Genomic DNA, 20,262 nt, shown 5'->3' with positions numbered 1-20,262 from the left:
TTAGGATAATAATAAAAGAAAATAAAAGTAGCCAGAGAAAGGAGCTACAATATTTTCAAAGGACCAACACTAAGACAGATGCCTGATTTGTCAACAGAAAATGTGGAGGCCAGAAGACAACAGAATGACATCAGTAAAATAAAGGGGATGGGGAGAGGGTGGGAGGGCCAACCTAAAATTCTACACCCAATGAAAATATCTTTTACATAATGAAGGCAAAATAGAGATGTTTTCAGAGAAAATAAGCTTAGAGAATTTGTCACCATTAAATTGACACAACAAGAAATGTTAAAGGGAATTCTTCAGGCTGAAGGAAAATGATCCCAGATGGTTACAAGAAATATACCTTAACTATAAAGATTCAGATAGATTGAAAATAAAAGGATTGAAAAAGATTTACTATAGAAATATTAACCAGAAAAGAGCTGATATGGGTACAATGTATGTTTAAGGCAAAAAGTATTACTTTGGGATAAATAGGTAATTTTATAATGATGAAAAGATTAATTCAAGAGGAATATGCAATCTTAAATTTATTGCACACCTAATGTCATAACTTTAAAATACACAAAGCAAAAATTAAGAGAACTGAAAGGAGAAATAGACTAACCTACAATCAGAGCTGGAAATTTAAATATACTTCCGTCAATAACTGATAGAATAAGCAAACAAAATTATCAGTACAGACAAGGAACAATACTACTAATGATCTTGAACATACTACCAAATATAGAACACTATACCCAACAAGTGAATACATTCCTTTCAAGTACACACAGAACATTTACCAAAATTGCCTATTGCTGGGCTATAAGGCAAATCTCAGGAAGGCACAGTTGTATTAAGTACATAAAAAAGTATTTTCTACTCTTGACATATTAATACCAATCTCAGTATTTTAAGCCAATAATGCTTACTTGACAATATATCTACTACCACTTATACACATATAAAGTTGTGAACTAGATGCTAGCAACAGAAAGAAGATTCCCTAAGTTGAGACAGAGATGTAAGCCAAGGAACCCTGAGGATTGTAGCAAGTCAGCACTAGACTGCTACAGACTTCAGGGATGAAGATTGGCCTTGTTGATGTCTTGATTCTGAATATCTAGCCTCAAAACCATGAGATAACAAATTCTTGTTGTTTAAGTAACCCCCCCGCCCCAAAAAAAAGATTCCCTACACTTAAATCATTGGTTTATAAACCAATGCTAACAGCACAGTATTAAAAAGTAGAAGAACATTGAGATTATGTACATCACACTTTCTGTTTTGCAGTTAAAGAAGCTTCACGTCCAAAAAAGCATTTGTAAAACATAAATAGGGTCAAGCAGATACATGAGGGCTGAAGGGCAATTGCAGCATTGTCTTGGCAGATTGTTGCCCAGGAGGAGAATCTGGAAGCAGTGTTGTCAGATCTTCTGATTTTGCAACAGAAGCTGGGTATTTAGATTTTTTAGTGTGAAATTTTATTTTAAATATTGACAACTAATTCAAACTAAACAAACAACACACTGGGACTTAAATAAAATAGAGTTCTGTGTAGTAAAAAAAACCTCTATAAGATTAACTGTTCCAAATTATTACTTCTACTTGACTTTGCCCCTTACCAACTGAATAACTGAGATTCAGTTATTACATCTCTAATATATTAAGGCCTACATTATAGGTATGTATCCTCAATAAAATGATAGCCAATATCAGAATTAATGCAAAAAGGATCAGAATAATTGGTACAGAGATCTGTAGAGACACCTTGAAATAGTCTTGGTCCTAAGGCAACATTTGACTGCAATCAAATTCAAACTGAAAGTTTTATATATCAAAAGAATACATCCATTTGAAGGAAAGCTGGTCAGCAATGGAAACACTGGAAAAAAAAAAAACTGCCAGAGAAGCAAAGCAGGCAGTGGGCAGCTTAGTGTTGCTTAGGTAAGTGGGTACTCTAGGTCAGCACTATTTAATATAACTTTCTGGCATTGTGGAAGTACACTACTCAGCATAGTAGTGGTAGCCACTTGCCATACTTGGTATTGAACACTTGAAATGTGTGGCTAGCGCAACAGAGAAATAGTTTGTTTTTTCTCAGGAAGCACTGGAGATTGAACCCAGGACCTCATACATGGAAGCAGGCATTCAACCACTGAGCTATACCCATTCCCCTAGAGCTGAGCCCTGGCGTTGTTTTTTTCTTTAGGAGGTAATGGGGATTGAACCCAGGGCCTTGTATGAGGGAAGCAGGTGCTCAACCACTGAGCTAAATCTGCTTCCCAATGAGAGTTGGTTTTTTCATTTGTTTGTTTTTGGAGGTACTGGGGACTGAATCTGGGACCTCGTATATGGGAAGCAAGCACTCATCCACTTGAGCTGCATCTGCCTAGAATTCTTAATGTATTTAATTTTTAATTAGCCACATGTGCCTAGTGGGTACCATATTAGGCAGCATAGCTGTAGGCTAGTTCATCCTTGAAGAAGGTATATTATCTGGGGTGCAGAGGAATCCATCAGTTAACATAACTTGATCATAATCTACTGAATTTGCTAGGATTTTATGCTAACCAAGCGATTCTCTAGGTAGTCATTCTGTTAGTGTATAGATTAGTCTACAGGAAGAGTGTGAGCTGTGAGTGAATATAAATATTTGATCCACATATCTAATTGTAATGAACTTATACCTTGGATTTGATCTCAAGACTCCCATGAAGTGGTTATCTTCTATCTGTTCTTCAGTATGCTAACACATACTATGATTGCCAGCATATCACACCCCCAACCAGCGTTTTGAAGTGTGGCAATCATGCCAAGGAACTGTTATCCTTTAGACACTAATCAGGGTGGTATATTTATCACATTGTACACCTCCTCCAACTGCAACAAGATCCCTGTTGCTTAACTCTATGTAATTCTCTTTCTATTATATATCACATTCATTTTTTAATGAGTTAAAAGTACTTCTTACCTCTTTTTCCAGCATCTTCAAATCTTTATTATTCTTTTGAGTTTCCTTCTATTTAAAAATCAAAGAACAATGATAAATACATTTAAATTAAGTGCCACAAATATCAGAGTCAAATTTGATTTTTAGTTTTCATAATATATTAAAGGTTCCAAACAATTTCTATTTTAAAAAATTTCACTTAGTCTAGCAAACATTCTGTTGGGAACTTATCCAGTATATGAAGGAAAGGGTTATTAAAATCTCAAAATATTTCAGACTTAAAAGTTTTTGCCCTGGGAAGTGGATTTGCTCAACTAATAGAGTGTCTGCCTACCAAATGGGAGGTCCAGGGTTCAAACCCAGGGCCTCCTGACCCATGTGGTGAGCTGGCCCATGTGCAGTGCTGATGTGTGCAAGGAGTGCCATACCACACAGGGCTGTACCCCGCACATCAGGGGAGCCCCGCGTGCAAGGAGTGTGCCCCGCAAGGGGAGCTGCCCCACATGAAAAAAGTGCAGCCTGCCCAGGAGTGGCCCTGCACACACAGAGAACTGATGCAGCAAGATGATGCAACAAAAGAGACACAGATTCCCAGTGCTGCTGACAAGAATGCAAGCGGACACAGAAGAACACACAAAGAATAGACACAGAGAGCAGACAACTAGGGGGAGGGGAGGTGGGAGGGGAAATAAATAAATAAAAAATAATTAAAAAACAAACAGTTTTTGCCCTGAAAGATCAGGCTTTTTCTAACAATCCCAGTGAAAGGAACAGGTGGAGCTTTAATAAATACAGACTGCCTCCCTTCCAACATTAAAAAGCAATACATTTTTGAATATTTAATTATGCTATTTCAGAAAGAATCTTACAAAGAGCAATCAACTTCAACATTGAAACCCAAAGAGAAAAAAAATTATGGATGCAAAGAAACAAAGAAAAACTGAAATAGTACTAACGTTGATCCAAACCTATTGATTGTGTTTAGTCTAAATAAGACACAATTTTTATACTACATCTTTTTTTACTAAAGAGCTTTTCTTACACAATCATCAGAAATAGAATCTATCTTTTCCATCTAAAAATGGAAGAAGATTCATAAATACCGTGAATGAAAGCCATTTTACGTTTTTAAGTTGGGGAGGTACCATCCAGTCACATATTTATTAATTTACATCCATAACCCTTTCTATCATGGAAGGTCTATTACTTTGGAGTTCTACATGAACTGGTATATAATTTAATTTTCTAAGAGGAGTTGTAAATTCTATAATTAACTCAAAGTTCGAGAACTGCTTTTCAAAAAATCGAGACAAGTCATTTACGTCAGTTTCTAAGAGTCTCTATATCAGCAATGTCCTTAAGAAATATAATGTAAGTGCACGTGTATTTTTAAATTTTCTAGAAGCCATATTTAAAAATTAAAAACTTAAAAACATATTTTATTTAATCTAATTTACCAAAAATATTTTGGAATGTCATTAATATAAAAAATTATTGAGATATTTTATATTTTTTGTACTAAGTCTTCAAAATCTGGTGTGCATTTTACACTGTATTTCAACTAAGATGCTAAATATTCACTGGAAATATTTATCTATATTTAGATTTCCTAAAACATATAGATGAAGAAATAGATTCAAGGCGGTGGACTTGGCCCAGTGGTTAGGGCGTTCGTCTACCACATGGGAGGTCCTCGGTTCAAACCCCAGGCCTCCTTGACCCGTGTGGAGCTGGCCCGTGCGCAGTGCTGTTGCACGCAAGGAGTGCCCTGCCATGCAGGGGTGTCCCCGTGCAGGAACCCCACGTGCAAGGAGTGTGCCCCGTAAGGAGAGCCGCCCAGTGCGAAAGAAAGTGCAGCCTGCCCAGGAATGGCGCCGCCCACACGGAGAGCTGATACAACAAAAAGAAACACAGATTCCCATGCCGCTGATGACAACAGAAGCGGACAAAGAAGATGCAGGAAATAGACACAGAGAACAGATAACTGGGGTGGGAGGAAGGAGAGAGAAATAAATAAATCTTAAAAAAAAAAAGAAATAGATTCATATATTGAAATTGTTTCAAAAACATTTAAGAGTTTTTCAATAAGTGAATTCATTTGTCAGTTTTTAGATGAAAATTAATTAAAATAAAAATTTATTTCTTCAGTAGTACTAGCCACATTTTAAATGCTCTATAGCCATAAATGGCTAGTGGCTTCTATATCAGATAATGCAGCTTTTTATCATAGAATGCAGATTTAGATAATTGCCAAACAAGTAAACACTTCTAATTTTAACCTAGAGCCTTGGTTTCCCAACTCTAAATCCTTTTCACATTATATCTGTTAATTTGTATAATTTCTTAAGAAAGCACAAATCAAGTAATTATGAAATAATAGTAGCAATAATGGAAACTGTAACGGTATGTTCTTATATAAGCCACAGTTAAGAATTTAATCTCCCACTGTTCTTTGGCAGTTTCTAAGCAGCAAATCTGTTTTAGGCAATAGGGTTATTTCTGCTTTTTCTTCACCAATACCTATCCTTCCCAACAAACAAATAAAAAAAACCAAAACAACTCCAATGCTAGTAACTAACAAATCAAAGCATCAATCAATGTTTAAAGGCTTACTAGATATTGTGAAATTCATCTAGATATAGAAATGTCTGAGAAGTGAAGACCATTTACTAATTCTGAAATGAAGGACACATCTAAACACATAATTTAGTAATCATCCAGATAGATATGTGAAATTTGCTTGAGTCCTAATGATAATGTTTAAATACTTTACTGATTTACCTATAACCTTGATTTATACAATTACCCCAAACTAGTCAAACATAACTTCTTTCAGAAATATTTTCTTTTTTTTTTTTTTTAAGATTTATTTATTTATTTTCAATTCCTCCCCCCTCCCCCGGTTGTCTGTTCTCTGTGTCTATTTTGCTGCGTCTTGTTTCTTTGTCCGCTTCTGTTGCCGTCAGCAGCACGGGAAGTGTGGGCGGCGCCATTCCTGGGCAGGCTGCACTTTCTTTTGCGCTGGGCGGCTCTCTTTACGGGGCGCACTCCTTGCACGTGGGGTTCCCCTATGCGGGGGACACCCCTGCATGGCTCGGCACTCCTTGCGTGTATCAGCACTGCGCATGGGCCAGCTCCACATGGGTCAAGGAGGCCCAGGGTTTGAACTGCGGACCTCCCATGTGGTAGACGGATGCCCTAACCACTGGGCCAAGTCCATTTCCCCAGAAATATTTTCAATGAAAACATAGCTGACATAAAAAAGTTTCTCACCTTTATTCCCAAAGTCTTAACTTTTCTTGCTGAAGCAGACAAGGTAGTGTCTTTGTCAAAACTAAAGTTTTGTTGAGATTCTATTAAAGCTATAGTAAAATAAAGTATAGAGATCATGGTTGGTGCTGTCATGTTTTTAAACACAGGCAAAACACAATTTCCAAATATCTATGTCAATGATTAGTGTGTCAACATAAAGGTATTCTTTTCTTAATTGTGCTTTTCTAAATTAGTTGCACAATATTTTTTACATATCTATCTAACACATTTGTGATTTTCCAAATATTCCCTGATGGATGGGTCATGGTACCCAAAGGAAAAACTATATACCTATGTGAGTGTCTTGCTTAATTTTACAGGTTTTACAACCTTGTAATAATGAAAGTGTGATTCTGTACTTAACTCTTTCATAAAGCCACCAAATTATTTAAAATTATTTAAATATATTTCTAGCTTTTCACTTTTAGAAACACTGTAGCATCTTTAAATTGAAATGCTGTTATTCATAACTTTAACATTCATAAGATCATATAATCATTTTTTCATTTTGGTATCTGTTACCTTTTTGTTTTTGAAATCTTTGAGATTTCTGAAAAGATACAGGTCCTTTCAATACTTCTGAAGTTTTAACATCATAAGCACCTGGAGATGGTGCACAACCTAGAGGAAACATAAAATATTAATGGGTTATCTAGTATAATTTATGATCATAAGTTGAAAACACACCATAATAAAGTGAATATAAATGTGAACATGCCATTAATAAACTGAACTGATTCACTTTTTGTTTTTTTCTGTAAAAATAGCATCCATTTACTTGTGTAGAAAATTCAGGAAGTTCTGAAGATCAATGTCATTATCTTCCCAAATGTTCTTTATTTCAATTGGGTCAAAGAAAAAACACAGCAACGGGACAAAGTGAACCAGTAAAGGCAGTTTTGCGATGAATATCATATAATAACAAGCAACATGGTTTTTGTCATTAAAGACTGAATATGAAAAATGACAAAATATTAGGTGTCAAATCTACTCAAAGAAAGTCACTGAGGTAACTACCATAAATTTTTTAGAAATGAAGTAATTAAAAATATCTAGCCCTTGAGATTTAGACTGGAATAAAAATTTATAGTGATAATTCTTCTCTGGTTAATATCAATAGATCAGAATCACTGATGATGCCACCTATATTTTAATACACAGAAGGAAAACAACTACACTAAGAGTAACTAGAATTTTTTGCACACTTATTAAATGCTAGGCATTATGTTAAGCATTTTACTGATATCATCTCAATCCTCACAATAACCCTATAGGATAAGGTATTACTATTCTAATTTAAAGTTAAGGAAGTTAAGGTTCAGGGAATTTATAAAGCCACGGTATACAAAATATAAACTGTATGAGGCTATATTTGTATGTTCCAGAAATTTATACTGTGTAACCTCACTCAGCTGGAGTCCTGACGTGAAGGCATTTCAGAGTGCTTATGTTTTGTGGAGGTGAGATAGGCCCTTGGGACTTACAAGAATAATATTTTTAGCATAAAGGTTTAGTTGATTAGGAAGCAATAAGTTTATTCTGTTCTCTGAAGTGCTATACACTTATTATACAATCTCATGCAAATAGATAGGAACAGCAAGTTGTCTTACCTTTCTCAAGACAACTACTATTGTACCTTAAGTGTTTTTCAGATGGCAGACTGTTTAAAATTAGCATTTTAAAAAGATGAAACAAATTAGAAAGTGGGTCAAGTGTAGCAAGGTTAAACATTGCTATCTGAAAGTTTTGTTTCATTGATATATAGAAACCAGAAAATATATTCTGGATTCAGATATAAGACATAAAATGTATTTCTCATCCAGGGATATAATAAAAAAAGTTTGAAAATCATTGCTCTCACCAATTCTAGGTAGATTATAAAGACATAAAGGATAGAATTACGTTTCCATCCCTCGGTCTGGAATGATGATCGTATGCACTAATGCAAAGCTACCAGATCTAAATTTGGTCCATCATGGGTAGAGGCAGATTTCCAACCAAGAGAAATACTCTAAAAATGAAGGACAGAATTCACTGGCAGTATTTAAGGTAAAAGCAGTTTTAGCAAAAAGTAATTTTGGTTAGTTCAGATTTCTCAAACCTCACAAACTGCTTACACTCTGGTGTGAGCAACAGGGTGACCGGAAGTTCTGAAAATAAGACTAAGCAAGGCATATCATCCTAGACCATCTGCTTTTATTCACCTAGAGTACGGAAAGGGGAGGAAGTGGGGTACATTATTTTAAAGCAAATAGGAGACTCCAAAGAAAACTGCCACCAATATTGGAATGGCAGGTGCAGAATACAGAGCCTATGTTTATTCTTCTTTGCTCTCTGCTCTTAGTGATGCTTCTGCAGAAAAATGTGAGAAGCACTGCTCTAGTTCTGGCAGAGCAGCCAGAATAAAAAAAATGATGTTGAATTCTAGTCTATCACTGAGACCATGCTCTTAAAAAGGGATAATGGCTAGCAGCATTAGAAAGGACAGGCAACAGTGTTTAAGTAGCATCATGCAAGTTGAAAACAATGTGACACAATGCCATTTTCATGCTCTAAGTAGTTTCCTTATTAATGCACATATTTACTTAGATATGACTTATTATAAATCTGGGGAGAGGGGATATCAGACAAAAGGAATGGGATATCGCAAGTGTTGTAGAACAAGGTTTAAAATATCTCAGTCAACAATGATCCAAAGCTAATATAAGCAGTTAATAATTGGATGCAAACAAATCATTTTCATGCATTGCTTTAAATAAGTGCTTCAGACTTTCAGGACTTTGTATTTTCTGCTTCTTAACTCCCAAAATGGACAGTGCCCTTTCCGGTTTGTCTGGCTAACTCTTATTTATCCTTCTGATCTCAGCCTGTAAGTACTTTTTCTCTGAATCCCAAATCATGTTAGATTCCTCTCTTTATAGCAGTTTGTTCTTATTGTTCCTATTATAGAAAGGAATAGCCTATTTACTAATCTTCTATATTAGACAAAACAAGTTAGGAAATGTATATATCCTCAATATTTACTTATACTATTTGAAGCTGAACTAGTACATTTGTCATACATGAAACAGGAATAAAAAATAGTCCCTACCTCTTGGTAGTGTGGTGAGGATTATTGGAGTAAAATGAGTTATCACTAAAGTGCCTCATGTATACTAAATGTCAAATAAATGTCAACTCTTATTTCTGAAACTGTAGGCCTGAGGTCATCACTGGTAGTCATTGCTTAAAACTCACTGCTGACAGAACTAGAGAAGGTCATTTGAATTCCTGGGAAAGAATAGGGATCTTGATTCTTCTACTTAAGAAAGTAAACTTAGGCTCACTTGGTCTTAAGGAGTGATCATTAACTAGATGGGCTTTGATGTTCAGCTCTAACACTGATTGGTTGCTTAACACAATTATGAGACCCTGCCACTTTTCTCATCTGTAAAATGAGGACGATATCAGGACCTCCCTTACCTGGCTGTTGCAAGGCAGACATGAGATCATGTAGGAAGCCCTTAGCATGTAAATGGCATTCACTAAATTATGAGTGCCTACCTACTACATCCAAGGCTTCCGGAATTATTGTGCTTATGCATTACAATGGTTAAAAGCAAAGGATGGACTCATGGAGGGCTGGGGTCCACCTCGGATTGGCTATGGAGTATTGGGAAAATCTCTTCTCAAAGTCTCAGGTCTTTTTATCCATAAAATAATAAAAGGATTACCTCTTAGTGCAGCTAGAAATTAAAAAAAGAACGGTCGATGCATTGATTTAGTACGGTGCCTGGAGTACATGGTAAGTGGTCAATATTAACTGCCATTACTTCAGTTATATTACAATTAGTGCCGTAATTTTACGCCCAGAAACTGCCCGAATGGAATATCCAAAAGAAATCCACAAGGTCCTACCAGTGACTTCCCAGGCTTGACTGTCAAACAGCAATCAATACCTCCTTTTCCCCATCCCCTACACCTTTCTTTAGTTTCTACACGGCGCTAATTGTTCATTGACCGTATTTCTCACTTTAATGTAAGCTCCATGGAGAACTATGGTCTCTCACTGCGTTATCTTTAACATCTCGAACAGTGCTTGACATGTAGCAATTGCTTAATATATATTTGAGAAAATGAATCAATTGAGTGGGCCCACTAAAGCCCTACAATAGCCTTTCTGACTTCAATGCAGGGAACCTAGAGACGCGAGCGGCTTCCCCGTCCCCCAGCTCCATCCCCAGTACGCACCGGAAGGGTCATTGAATCTTTTCAGGGGCGCCTTAGGAAAGGACATGCTGGCAGCCACCTCCACAAACCGAAGCTCACAGAGATGCTCGGGAAAACCGCCTGCCTTTTGGCTTCAAATTCAAATTTAACTTCACTTTGTCCTCCCTTCCCAACGCCAGCCAATTGAAAAACAAAACTCTGGAGTACGCCAATACCGTACGTGAACGCCATCGGAGCATGCGCACTCTGCTCTCGCCGTGTCCAATTAAATGGCTTGAGTGTTTAGGTTATCGGCCAATAGAAGACTAGTACTGTCCTCCCGCCTCGCCCACCCCTCAGAGCTGGCTTAAGTCTTGTACTCCTAAAGCATTTGCGCAAGCGCACCTCAAATCTAAGGCGTTGGCAAGTCTGCATTTTGTCGTCATACAGATGACGATAGAGTGAATTCCTGACTCACGGCTTCAATCCTTCTACACCATCCTTTGAATATAAACTGTTGGGTTTCAATTTTTTTTTTAAACTGAGCTCTGCCACTGTCCAAAATGGCAACTGAAAGGGAAAACCGAACTCAAGCCGAGACCTCAGCATGGGTCTCTGCGCATGTGTAGTGACCCCAGCGGCGAGACCCGGACGTAGCCTGAGCGTGTGGATTCAGAGAGCCTGCTGCTCACTGGGTGGGGTAGCAGCCCGGAGGCGAGTGGAGTATGTCCGCCCCCTTTGAGGAACGCAGTGGGGTGGTTCCGTGCGAGACGCCGTGGGGCCAGTGGTACCAGACCCTGGAGGAGGTGTTCATTGAAGTTAACGTTCCTCCAGGCACTCGCGCCCAGGATATCCAGTGCGACCTGCAGAGCCGGCGCGTGGCGCTGGCCGTGGGTGGCCGCGAGATCCTCAAGGTAGTGCATAGTTGTGGCTTGTGCTCAGTTTCTTCATCCCTTCCTTTAAAAATTTCCTAATACCAAGATTCACTGTTTTCGCGGAAAGACCATCGGAAGGCTGTACGGCCCCTCTGACTGGCAGAAAGTGATAAATTTGGCGTGGTTTTGATCTGGAGGGAGCCCCTTCCTAGAGTCCACGTTTCTACCTTAGCTATAAAAGGCTGCTTCCTTTGGTGTCCGTTGAGGGTCAGCTGTGAGCAGATTAACTTGGTAATTAAATCAACAAATATTTATGGTGTATACACTTTATCGCATACACTGACTTAGGTACTGGGCGTACAGCGGTGATATGAGATAAACTTTCTGCGCTCAGAGAAGTTATTGTAGAGAGGCATAATAAAACAGCTAAACTGATAAATAGTTAAGGCTGGTATTGGAAGTACAACAAAGGAAATACGTTATGAGATATCGAGGTTTGACTTCAGAAATAACGTGAGGTGATTCATTTTCTTATCTAAAATTAGATAAATCCTGCGGGCTTGTGACTGGTCAAGAAGTACAAAAGATGTGTGAAAAAATGTAGCCAATCCCCTTTCAGTTTATTCTCAACAATGCCCTTTGAAAGTAAGACCCCATTTTCCTTGTTAAACCAGTCAGCAAGTTGAAGTTAGATAAATTGCCCAAGATGCTGAATGGCACAGTAGTGTAGTAGTTAAAGGAGACAGCTTGGTATGATACCAGGCTCTGCAAGTTTTTCAGTTTTGTAACCTTGGACAACAGATAACTCAGTGTCTCAGCCTGTCTCTTCATAAATTGCGGCAATTAGAGTACCTTTCTTCATAGGAGTGTTTGGAGCATAGCATGATATCCAGTGAAGAGCTTAGGGTTGTCCCTGGAATGTAATAAGCACACACTACATGTTGACTATTTTATATGTAGGTGCTTTGAGTGCCTCAGAGAAAAGATTCCTGTGAAAGACATTAATTTATGCCAACTTGGATCTTAATGGACTTTCTGAATAGTTATGCAATTCATATTTTTTTCTGAACAGTGATTTAAGATTACAAATTCAAATTCAGGAATTCCAGTAACTTTTGGAATATAACAATAACTGCAATTTTAAATGTCTGTTTAGACCAGTAGGATTTCCCCACCACTAGTATAGATATATATTAAAATGTTTTCTGTCTAGAAGTGAAATTTTAGTTTTATTTTCTAAAATTTGACAAGTGGCAGCAAAAATTAAAGAGATTTGAGGGTATGCATGCTCTTTTTAAAACATGTATGAAAAATAACATTGGGGAAAAATACAAAAAACATGTATGTAGCTTATTTTTTAAAACAAAGAGTTTCTGAAAAATCAGTCACAACTAATCTGACAACAGATTTACAATGTTTTAAAAAATTTTTTTAATGCCAAAATTCCCAAAAAGGGATTGAACCAATATATATTTTTAAAGATTTATTTTATTTATTCTCCCTACCCCCTCGTTGTTTTGCATTACATTTTCTTCTCTCTAATCCCTCGTTGTTTTGCATTGCATTTGCTATGTCCATCTATTATGTGCTGGTCGTCTTTTTTTTTTTAGGAGGCACCAGGAACCCAGAACCCAGCATGGAACCTCCCATGTTGGGGGGAGGCTCCAAATAGCTTGAGCCAGCTCAGCTCCCTGTTTTGTGTGTCTCTCATTATGGTTTCCTCCTTGTGTTTCTTATTACATCAGCTCATTGCACCTGCTGGTTGCATCAGTTCACTGTCTTCCTCATCTTCTTTAGGAGGCATCCTGGGACCTCCTGTGTGGTAGATGGGAGCTCCTGTGTGGTAGATGGGAGCTCAGTCGTTTGAACTACATCTGCTTCCCTTGAACCAATTTTTTATTTTAAAATTTCTTTTAAAATGCAGCATTTATTTTTAGTTTCAAGAGGAAACCCCTCCTTTTTTTCGGGTATTCTTTGGCATAATAAATATTCTAAGCAGTGTAAACTAGGCTTCATTTCACTTGCTAGAAGGAAATTTAGGGTGGAACACCTATAAAATCCTTTAAAATTTGATCTCCCTACTCTAACCAAATGAAACAATTGTATGTGGAATAGGTAAAAGTCCCTGATCATGAAAAACTTAATTAATGCTTAATTAATGCAAAAAAAATTAATGAAATGCTTTGTTTTTAATCCTTTGTAAATTTATTTTTCAGGGTAAACTCTTTGACTCTACAATAGCTGATGAGGGAACTTGGACTTTGGGTAAAGAAAATCTATTACATTTCAGAGTTATATTTCTTAGTTAATTTTGTCTTAGAACGTAGTGTCTTTCTCTCTTTTGTTTTCGGTCCTTTTGTTTTGGCAGCATTGAAAGATACAGTAATAGAAATGTATTGAATACAAATGTATGTCAAGACTACCTAATTGGGGAGTGGGTGTAGCTCAGGTGGTTGAGCCCCTGCTTCCCATGTATGAGGTCCTAGGTTCATTCCCTGGTACCTCCTAAAAAAATTATCCAATGGGTTTGTTGTTGTTGTCATTTTTAACACCTAATGGTTTTTTAAAAATATAAAATCTAATGATGAACTCCAGTTTTTTTGTGACTTTGTTTTGTTTTGTTTAGAGGACAGAAAAATGGTCCGTATTGTTCTCATAAAGACAAAGAGAGATGCAGCGAACTGTTGGACCTCTCTTCTAGAATCTGAATATGCAGCTGACCCCTGGGTGCAAGACCAGATGCAAAGAAAACTTACTTTGGAGCGATTCCAGAAAGAAGTAAGTCAGATGGCTCTGCGAATATGTTTGGTTAATATGAAAAATCATAGAATAATCATTATATTTGAAATGATTTTAAAAATCATTCATAAAAAATGAAATTAAAAATCAAACATGGTTACGAAAAGTTGCAAAAATTCATTAGAGGAATTTTTAGTGTTTAATGGTTAGAAAAATGGCCTTTCTATGTATGATTTTGAGTTTTTTGTTTTTTTAAAAATTAAAGTTAATAGATCACAAGGAATGTCACATTAAAAAACAAAAAAACAAAAAACATAAGAGGTTCCCATATAACCCACTCCCCACCCCACTACGTCATTTTTGTAAATTGTATTTTTTTGAAGATATATACATCACACACAAAAATGTTACATTAAAAAATATGAGGTTCCTGTATACCCCCACTCCCCTACTCCACTCCTTTCACACTAACAACCTCTGTCATCATTGTGGCACACTCATCGTACTTGGTAAACACATTTTGGGGCACTGCTGCACTACACAGATAATAGTTTACCCTGTAGTTCACACTCTCCCCCAGTACATTCAGTGGGTTATGGCAGGATATATAAAGTCCAGCATCTGACCCTACAATATCGGTAAGGACAACTCAAAATCCCAAAAATGCCACCATATCACATCTCTTTTACTGTCTCCCTGCCCTCAGCAACTACTGTGGCCACTTTCTCCACCTCGATGCTAAAATTTCTTCTATTACTCGTCATAATAGTTTTAAAGTAGAATATCAGTAAGTCCACTCTAGTCCATATTTTATTCCTCCATTCTGTGGACCCTGGGATGGTGATATCCTCTCCATCTCTAGATCAAAAGGGGGCTTAGATTCCACATGGATGATGGATGCAATTCCTCTGCTTACAATTGTAGGCACTCTTAATTCCCTGGTGTGGTGGTTGACCATCTTCCCCTCCCTGTTAGCTGACTTGGGTAAGACCAATGAACCAGAGAGTAGGAGTCGCCACTCTGCTGAGGCTCAGGGACCAGCTGGCACATGGGCAGTCCAGAGATTCAAGTCTCCTGAGTATGGACCATCCCTAGCACCAACCACAGGTTCAGTAAAAGTGACAGAAGAGGCATGTGTAGAAAAGTCACATCTGAGTCCAGCTCCATCACACTCAGGAGCACAAATTCCAATGTAGGGCCCCAAATCCATCTGCCATGACCATATACCCTGTGGATCTCCGAAGCCTTCAGGAGAACCAGTACCTAGGGTTTTATCTCCTTTGGCTTTTTCTGGGGTCTTGCTGAGGTGTGCATAAGTGTGACCCCTCTGATGACCTCCCGACTCTTTTTGGAAGACTCTTAGCCATATCAACTCATTTGTCTTTGCCATTTTCCCCTTTTATTCAAGGTCAAAGTTTTTAACACTTGATCTGCCATGTAGGCTGAGGTATTCTACTGGTCTGAGTTGACCCTTTTATTTGAGATCTCTTTCTAGTTGCTTCTCCAGTTAGTAATTGGTAGTAATCCCTTGGCGCAAGGGAGGCTTCTCCCCAGGAGTCATGTCCCACGTTGGGGGGAAGGTTTGGCTTAGAGAGTGGCCACATTTGAGCAACATGGAGGCTCTCAGGAGGTAACTCTTAGGCACCCTACAGCTCTAGGCCTAGTTCATATTTTATATTTTAGGCACACAGGCTCCTAAGCATAGTCATCAGTATCAAGGGCTCATTATTGGACCATCCTTCCTTGTTGATCTTTGCCATTGTACTTGGGGGATTATTGTTGTTCCTTAGGGGAGTGTGACAGAGCTCCCCTGGGTGGGAACTCAGCACTCCCTCAGTTGACATTTGTAACTGTAACTACTATAAAATTGTTTTTTTGTCTTGAAAGGAATTTTGCTTTCATACTGCCATGTTATCATAAGCAATGCATGAATAGACTTCTAAAAAAATTTTTAATTAATATAGATTTAGATAGTGTAAAAATTGAAAGTCCCCTTCCCCACCTCTCCCATTCCATGCTTCTAGCTCATTGGCATCTCATATATATATTTTTTGTATTTTTTATATAAAATGGGGATCATACTGTGTATATTGTTCTTTATTTGACTTTTTATTTTACTACTGTATCTTGGGTCTTTTTCCATATTAGTGCATGTAGATAAAACTATTCTTTTAAATTGCTTTAAGAGAATATTCCCTATAACATAATTATTTAGTTATTCCCTCTTGACATGATTTAGATGTCTCCATTTTTTCTATTTCAAGCAAAGATTGTGCTTTCATCTGTTTTAAATTATTCAGATTTTTTTTTTTAAATTTAAAGTACTGGGGGGCCAGGGATTGAACCCAGGACCTTGTGTATGGGAAGCTGGCACTCAACCACTGAGTCACATCGGCTTCCCTGAATTGGTTTTATCATTTGTTTTGCTTGTTGTTTGTTTTTGTTTTTTCAGGAGGCACAGGGTACTGAACCCTGGACCTCCCATGTGGGAGGAGGTGCTTAACTACTTGAGCCACATTTGCTCCTCTCAGATATTCTTTTAAGATAAATATCCAAGAAGAATTACTGGATCAAAGTATTTTCAAAGTTTTGATGGATAATTTCTATTTATATACTGGTGATTTCCAAATCTATATCCCTAACCCAGACTTTTCTTCTGAATGTTGGAGTTCATATCTAAAAAGCCTCTTCATTATCTCCACTTGGCTTTCTAAGATGCCTCAAACTCATCATGTCCCAAATGAACTCCTTACCTTCCCTCCCAAATTTCTTCTACTTCTAGCCTTCCCCATGTCATTTTATGGAAACTCCAGTTGCCCAAGCCAAAGAGAGAACTTATAAATCATCCTTGATTCTTTTCTCTCTTTAACATACACCCTATCGAGTTTGTTAGGAAATCTTTCTGGTAGTGTCTTCCAAATATATTCAGAATTTGACCACTTCTCATCACAAACACTGCTACTGTTCTGATCCATATCACTTCTAATCTCTATTCTGGATTAGAGCAGTAACCTTGTATCAGCCTTCCACACTCTTATGTTTGCTCACTTACAGTCCATCTGAACATAGCAGCTAGAGAAATTCTTTTAAAATGTAAGCTGTATCATGTCATTTCTCTTTTCTGAACTCTGCTAATCACCCCCGTTTCATTTTATTATAAGACAGAATCTTTTACAAGCCCCTGTGTGATGTGGCTCTCCATTAACTCCCTGACCCCCTCTCCTACTGTTTCACCCATTAATGATTCTACTTAAGCCATACGTCCTTGTTTGCTGTTCCTTAGCCTTTGCTTTGCTCTCCTGATTGGAATGCTCTTCCTCTAAAGAGTTGCTTGGCTAACTTGAAGCATGCCTTAATTTTCCTATTTAATACAATACTTTTCCCAGTTCCCTTACATAGCCCTACTTCCTCTACTCTGTGCCCCGTCCCTGCATGCTCCCTCCCACTTTCCATTGCACTTACCAGCTTGTAAAACATTAGATCAGGGGTTGGCAAACTTTGGCTCATGGGCCAAATCTGGCTCTCCACTTGTTTTTTTTTTTTTTTTTTAACAATTTTATTGATACATATTAATAAAGCATAAATCCATTCAAAATCAGTGGTATTTGGTATAATCACATAGTTGTGCATTCATCACTTCAATCTTCATTAGAACATTTTCTTTATTCCAATAATACTGATGATACACAAAAAACACAAAAAACTCATCACCTCTCAATCTCTCCATGCTTCCCCTGACATACATAGCAATTATTTCATCTCTCTATTTATTTGTATTTATATTTAATAAAAAGTCTAATATATGCAGCATTACCCATATTCATAGTTCACATGAAGTTTCACTATGTTATATAGTCCTGTGGTACAGTTTTTAGCTTTCCTTCTAGTATTATACATGTCCTTAGACTTTCCCTTTCAACCACTGTCATATCCATATAATAGCACAGCTATTTACAAACAAAATGATGTGCTTTCATCATTTCTCTTCATTTCCAAAGATTTACAAACAACCTTTTAACCTGTTCTGCACAGATTAACCCTCAGCTTTTCATTCTTTACCCTCATTCTATTTTCTGGTTACCTATAATCTAATTATTAACTCCATTACCACTTGTTTTTTATTTATTTTTTAAAGTTGTATTTTTTATTTTTTTCTCTCCCCTTCTTTGTGTCCATTTGCTGTGTATTCTTCTGTGTCCACTTGTATTCTTGCAGCAGGACCAGATATCTGTGTGTTTTTTTGTTGCGTCATCTTGCTGCGTCAGCTCTCTGTATGTGTGGTGCCACTCCTGGGCAGGCTGTGCTTTTTTCACGCAGGGCGGCTCTCCTTGCAGGGTGCACTCCTTGTGTCTGGGGCTCCCCTACACAGGGGACACCCGTGCATGGCACAGCACTCCTTGAGCGCATCAGCTCTGCACATGGGCCAGCTCACCACATGGGTCACGAGGCCCTGGGTTTGAACCCTGGACCTCCCATATGGTAGGCGGAAGCTCTATGCGTTGAGCCAAATCCGCTTCCCACCACCTGTTTTATAAATAAAACTTTTATGTTTGTGTATTGTTTATGGCTGCTTTCTCTCAATGGCAAAGTTTAGTAGTTTAGACAGAGACTGTATGGTCCACAAAGTCTAAAATATTTGCTACATGAGTCTGCAGGAAAATTTGCTGACTACTGCATTGGTAATTTATGGTTTTATTATTTATCTGCTAGAATGTAAGCTTTGCCAGAGCAGAGATCTTTTTTAGTTTACTTTTCAATTCTAATGGTGTCTGGCAAATAGTAGGAGCTCAATACATATTCACTGAATTTATTACCTCAAAAAAAGAAAAAGTGAAATTGCCTTAAAAGTTAAAGTGGTCAAGATCTCAGAGGCTGGAGCCATGTTGCATGAATTCCAACTCAGTGTATTTGTGACTCTAGGCAAATTCCTTAATTTCATCTGTAATGATAGTACTTTCTTCATAGGATTATTGTGAGAATTAGATACATTATTACTTACATAGGTCTTAGAACATGCCTGGCAGGTAAGCTCTCAAAAAATCTGTTTGTACACTGATATGTGTTTCCCAACACCTTTGCCAGCATTGTAGTACACGTATCAGTCTTTTAAATATTTGTAAGTTTTAAACTTGAAATGTATCTTATTATACTAAATTCTATTTTAGTGATTACAGTGACGTTTAGTATCTTTTCACAAGTTTCATTAGCCATTTAGGTTTCTGTTTTTTTTAGTTTCCAGTTCATATCATTTCTCCATTTTTCTTTTAGACTATTTGTATTTTTCCGTATTTTTTTGTAATTTTTTTTCATATCTTTTAGAATCCTGGTTTTGACTTCAGTGGAGCAGAAATCTCAGGAAACTACACTAAAGGTGGACCAGATTTCTCAAATCTTGAGAAATAACTGTTTGGAGTTTTTTTCTTTCTTTTTCCTATTTACCATGGATCCTAGAAGATATTGCCATCCCAAATCAAAGGAACAGATTATGTGATGGAAGAAAAATGTGGATGCCTGCAGTTAATGAATTGCAAAATATAGTTAAACATGGTTCTAAAAATTGCATTCAAATATGATTTACATAGAAAACATCTTAAATACTGTGGGAACTATTCTGTGGATATATGGTAACCGATTGTGGACTTATTTTTGCTCAGCATGAAGTTTTATATGTCACATTTTACTAATTTCATATTTAATCTGTATTTTAACGCAATAAACAGTATAGATCATGTGAGATGCTAGTGCGCCTTCAGGGAAAATTAAATTTTTTCTTTCCGTAGTGTGATGCAGGAATAATGTTAAATAAACTTTTCTAAATAGGTATTGTGCATCCCTTTGATTAAGTATACCAGTTCACACAAGGGAATTATTTTACTAAAAAAAATGACATGAAAGGAAAGAAATAATCCACAAATGTATTTTAAGTAAGTTAATTTTAAAAGGTAAACAAAATTTCTTAATTGGTATGTTATTCTTTGAGAGATTACTTTATATCAGGAAATTGAAAAATAGTTAAAAACTAAGTAATTGAAGTATATTAATACAAAAGAGAAGCAGCTAAGTGACTCGTTATTGGGCGAACTCTTTATTAGTGGCAGGAACCAAATTATGGTCTCTGTAAGTCAGTTACGTCATTTTGATCCTCAATGATCCAGAAAGATGTAAGAATTCAATAAGAAGAATAGAAACTAGATAGATAGAAAATGTCTG

General features: G+C 37.2%; 2 protein-coding genes across 2 annotated transcripts in view; one reads left to right on the top strand and one right to left on the bottom strand.

Moving 5' to 3' along the window:
* Window positions 1–10,651, bottom strand: part of HMMR (hyaluronan mediated motility receptor) — a 32,060-nt gene extending 21,409 nt beyond the window's left edge. The window contains exons 1-4 of the mRNA XM_004468555.4: window positions 10,481–10,651; window positions 6,773–6,871; window positions 6,212–6,300; window positions 2,960–3,007 (exon numbers count right to left, since the gene is read on the bottom strand). Coding sequence (XP_004468612.1) covers window positions 2,960–3,007; window positions 6,212–6,300; window positions 6,773–6,871; window positions 10,481–10,526 — 282 coding nt within the window. The 5' untranslated portion in view covers window positions 10,527–10,651. The remainder of the gene's footprint in view (window positions 1–2,959; window positions 3,008–6,211; window positions 6,301–6,772; window positions 6,872–10,480) is intronic.
* A 177-nt stretch (window positions 10,652–10,828) lies between these two features.
* Window positions 10,829–19,873, top strand: NUDCD2 (NudC domain containing 2). Its single transcript, XM_004468554.4, has 4 exons — window positions 10,829–11,352; window positions 13,530–13,578; window positions 13,940–14,091; window positions 19,372–19,873. Exons 1-4 carry the CDS (start codon window positions 11,164–11,166, stop codon window positions 19,453–19,455), a joined length of 474 nt encoding a protein of 157 aa, XP_004468611.1. The 5' UTR covers window positions 10,829–11,163; the 3' UTR covers window positions 19,456–19,873.
* The last annotated feature ends 389 nt before the right edge of the window (window positions 19,874–20,262 follow it).

The sequence above is a fragment of the Dasypus novemcinctus genome, chromosome 2 (assembly GCF_030445035.2).
Source record: "Dasypus novemcinctus isolate mDasNov1 chromosome 2, mDasNov1.1.hap2, whole genome shotgun sequence".
NCBI classification, from domain to species: Eukaryota; Metazoa; Chordata; class Mammalia; order Cingulata; family Dasypodidae; genus Dasypus; species Dasypus novemcinctus.
This window is presented reverse-complemented; position numbering and strand designations above follow the sequence as displayed.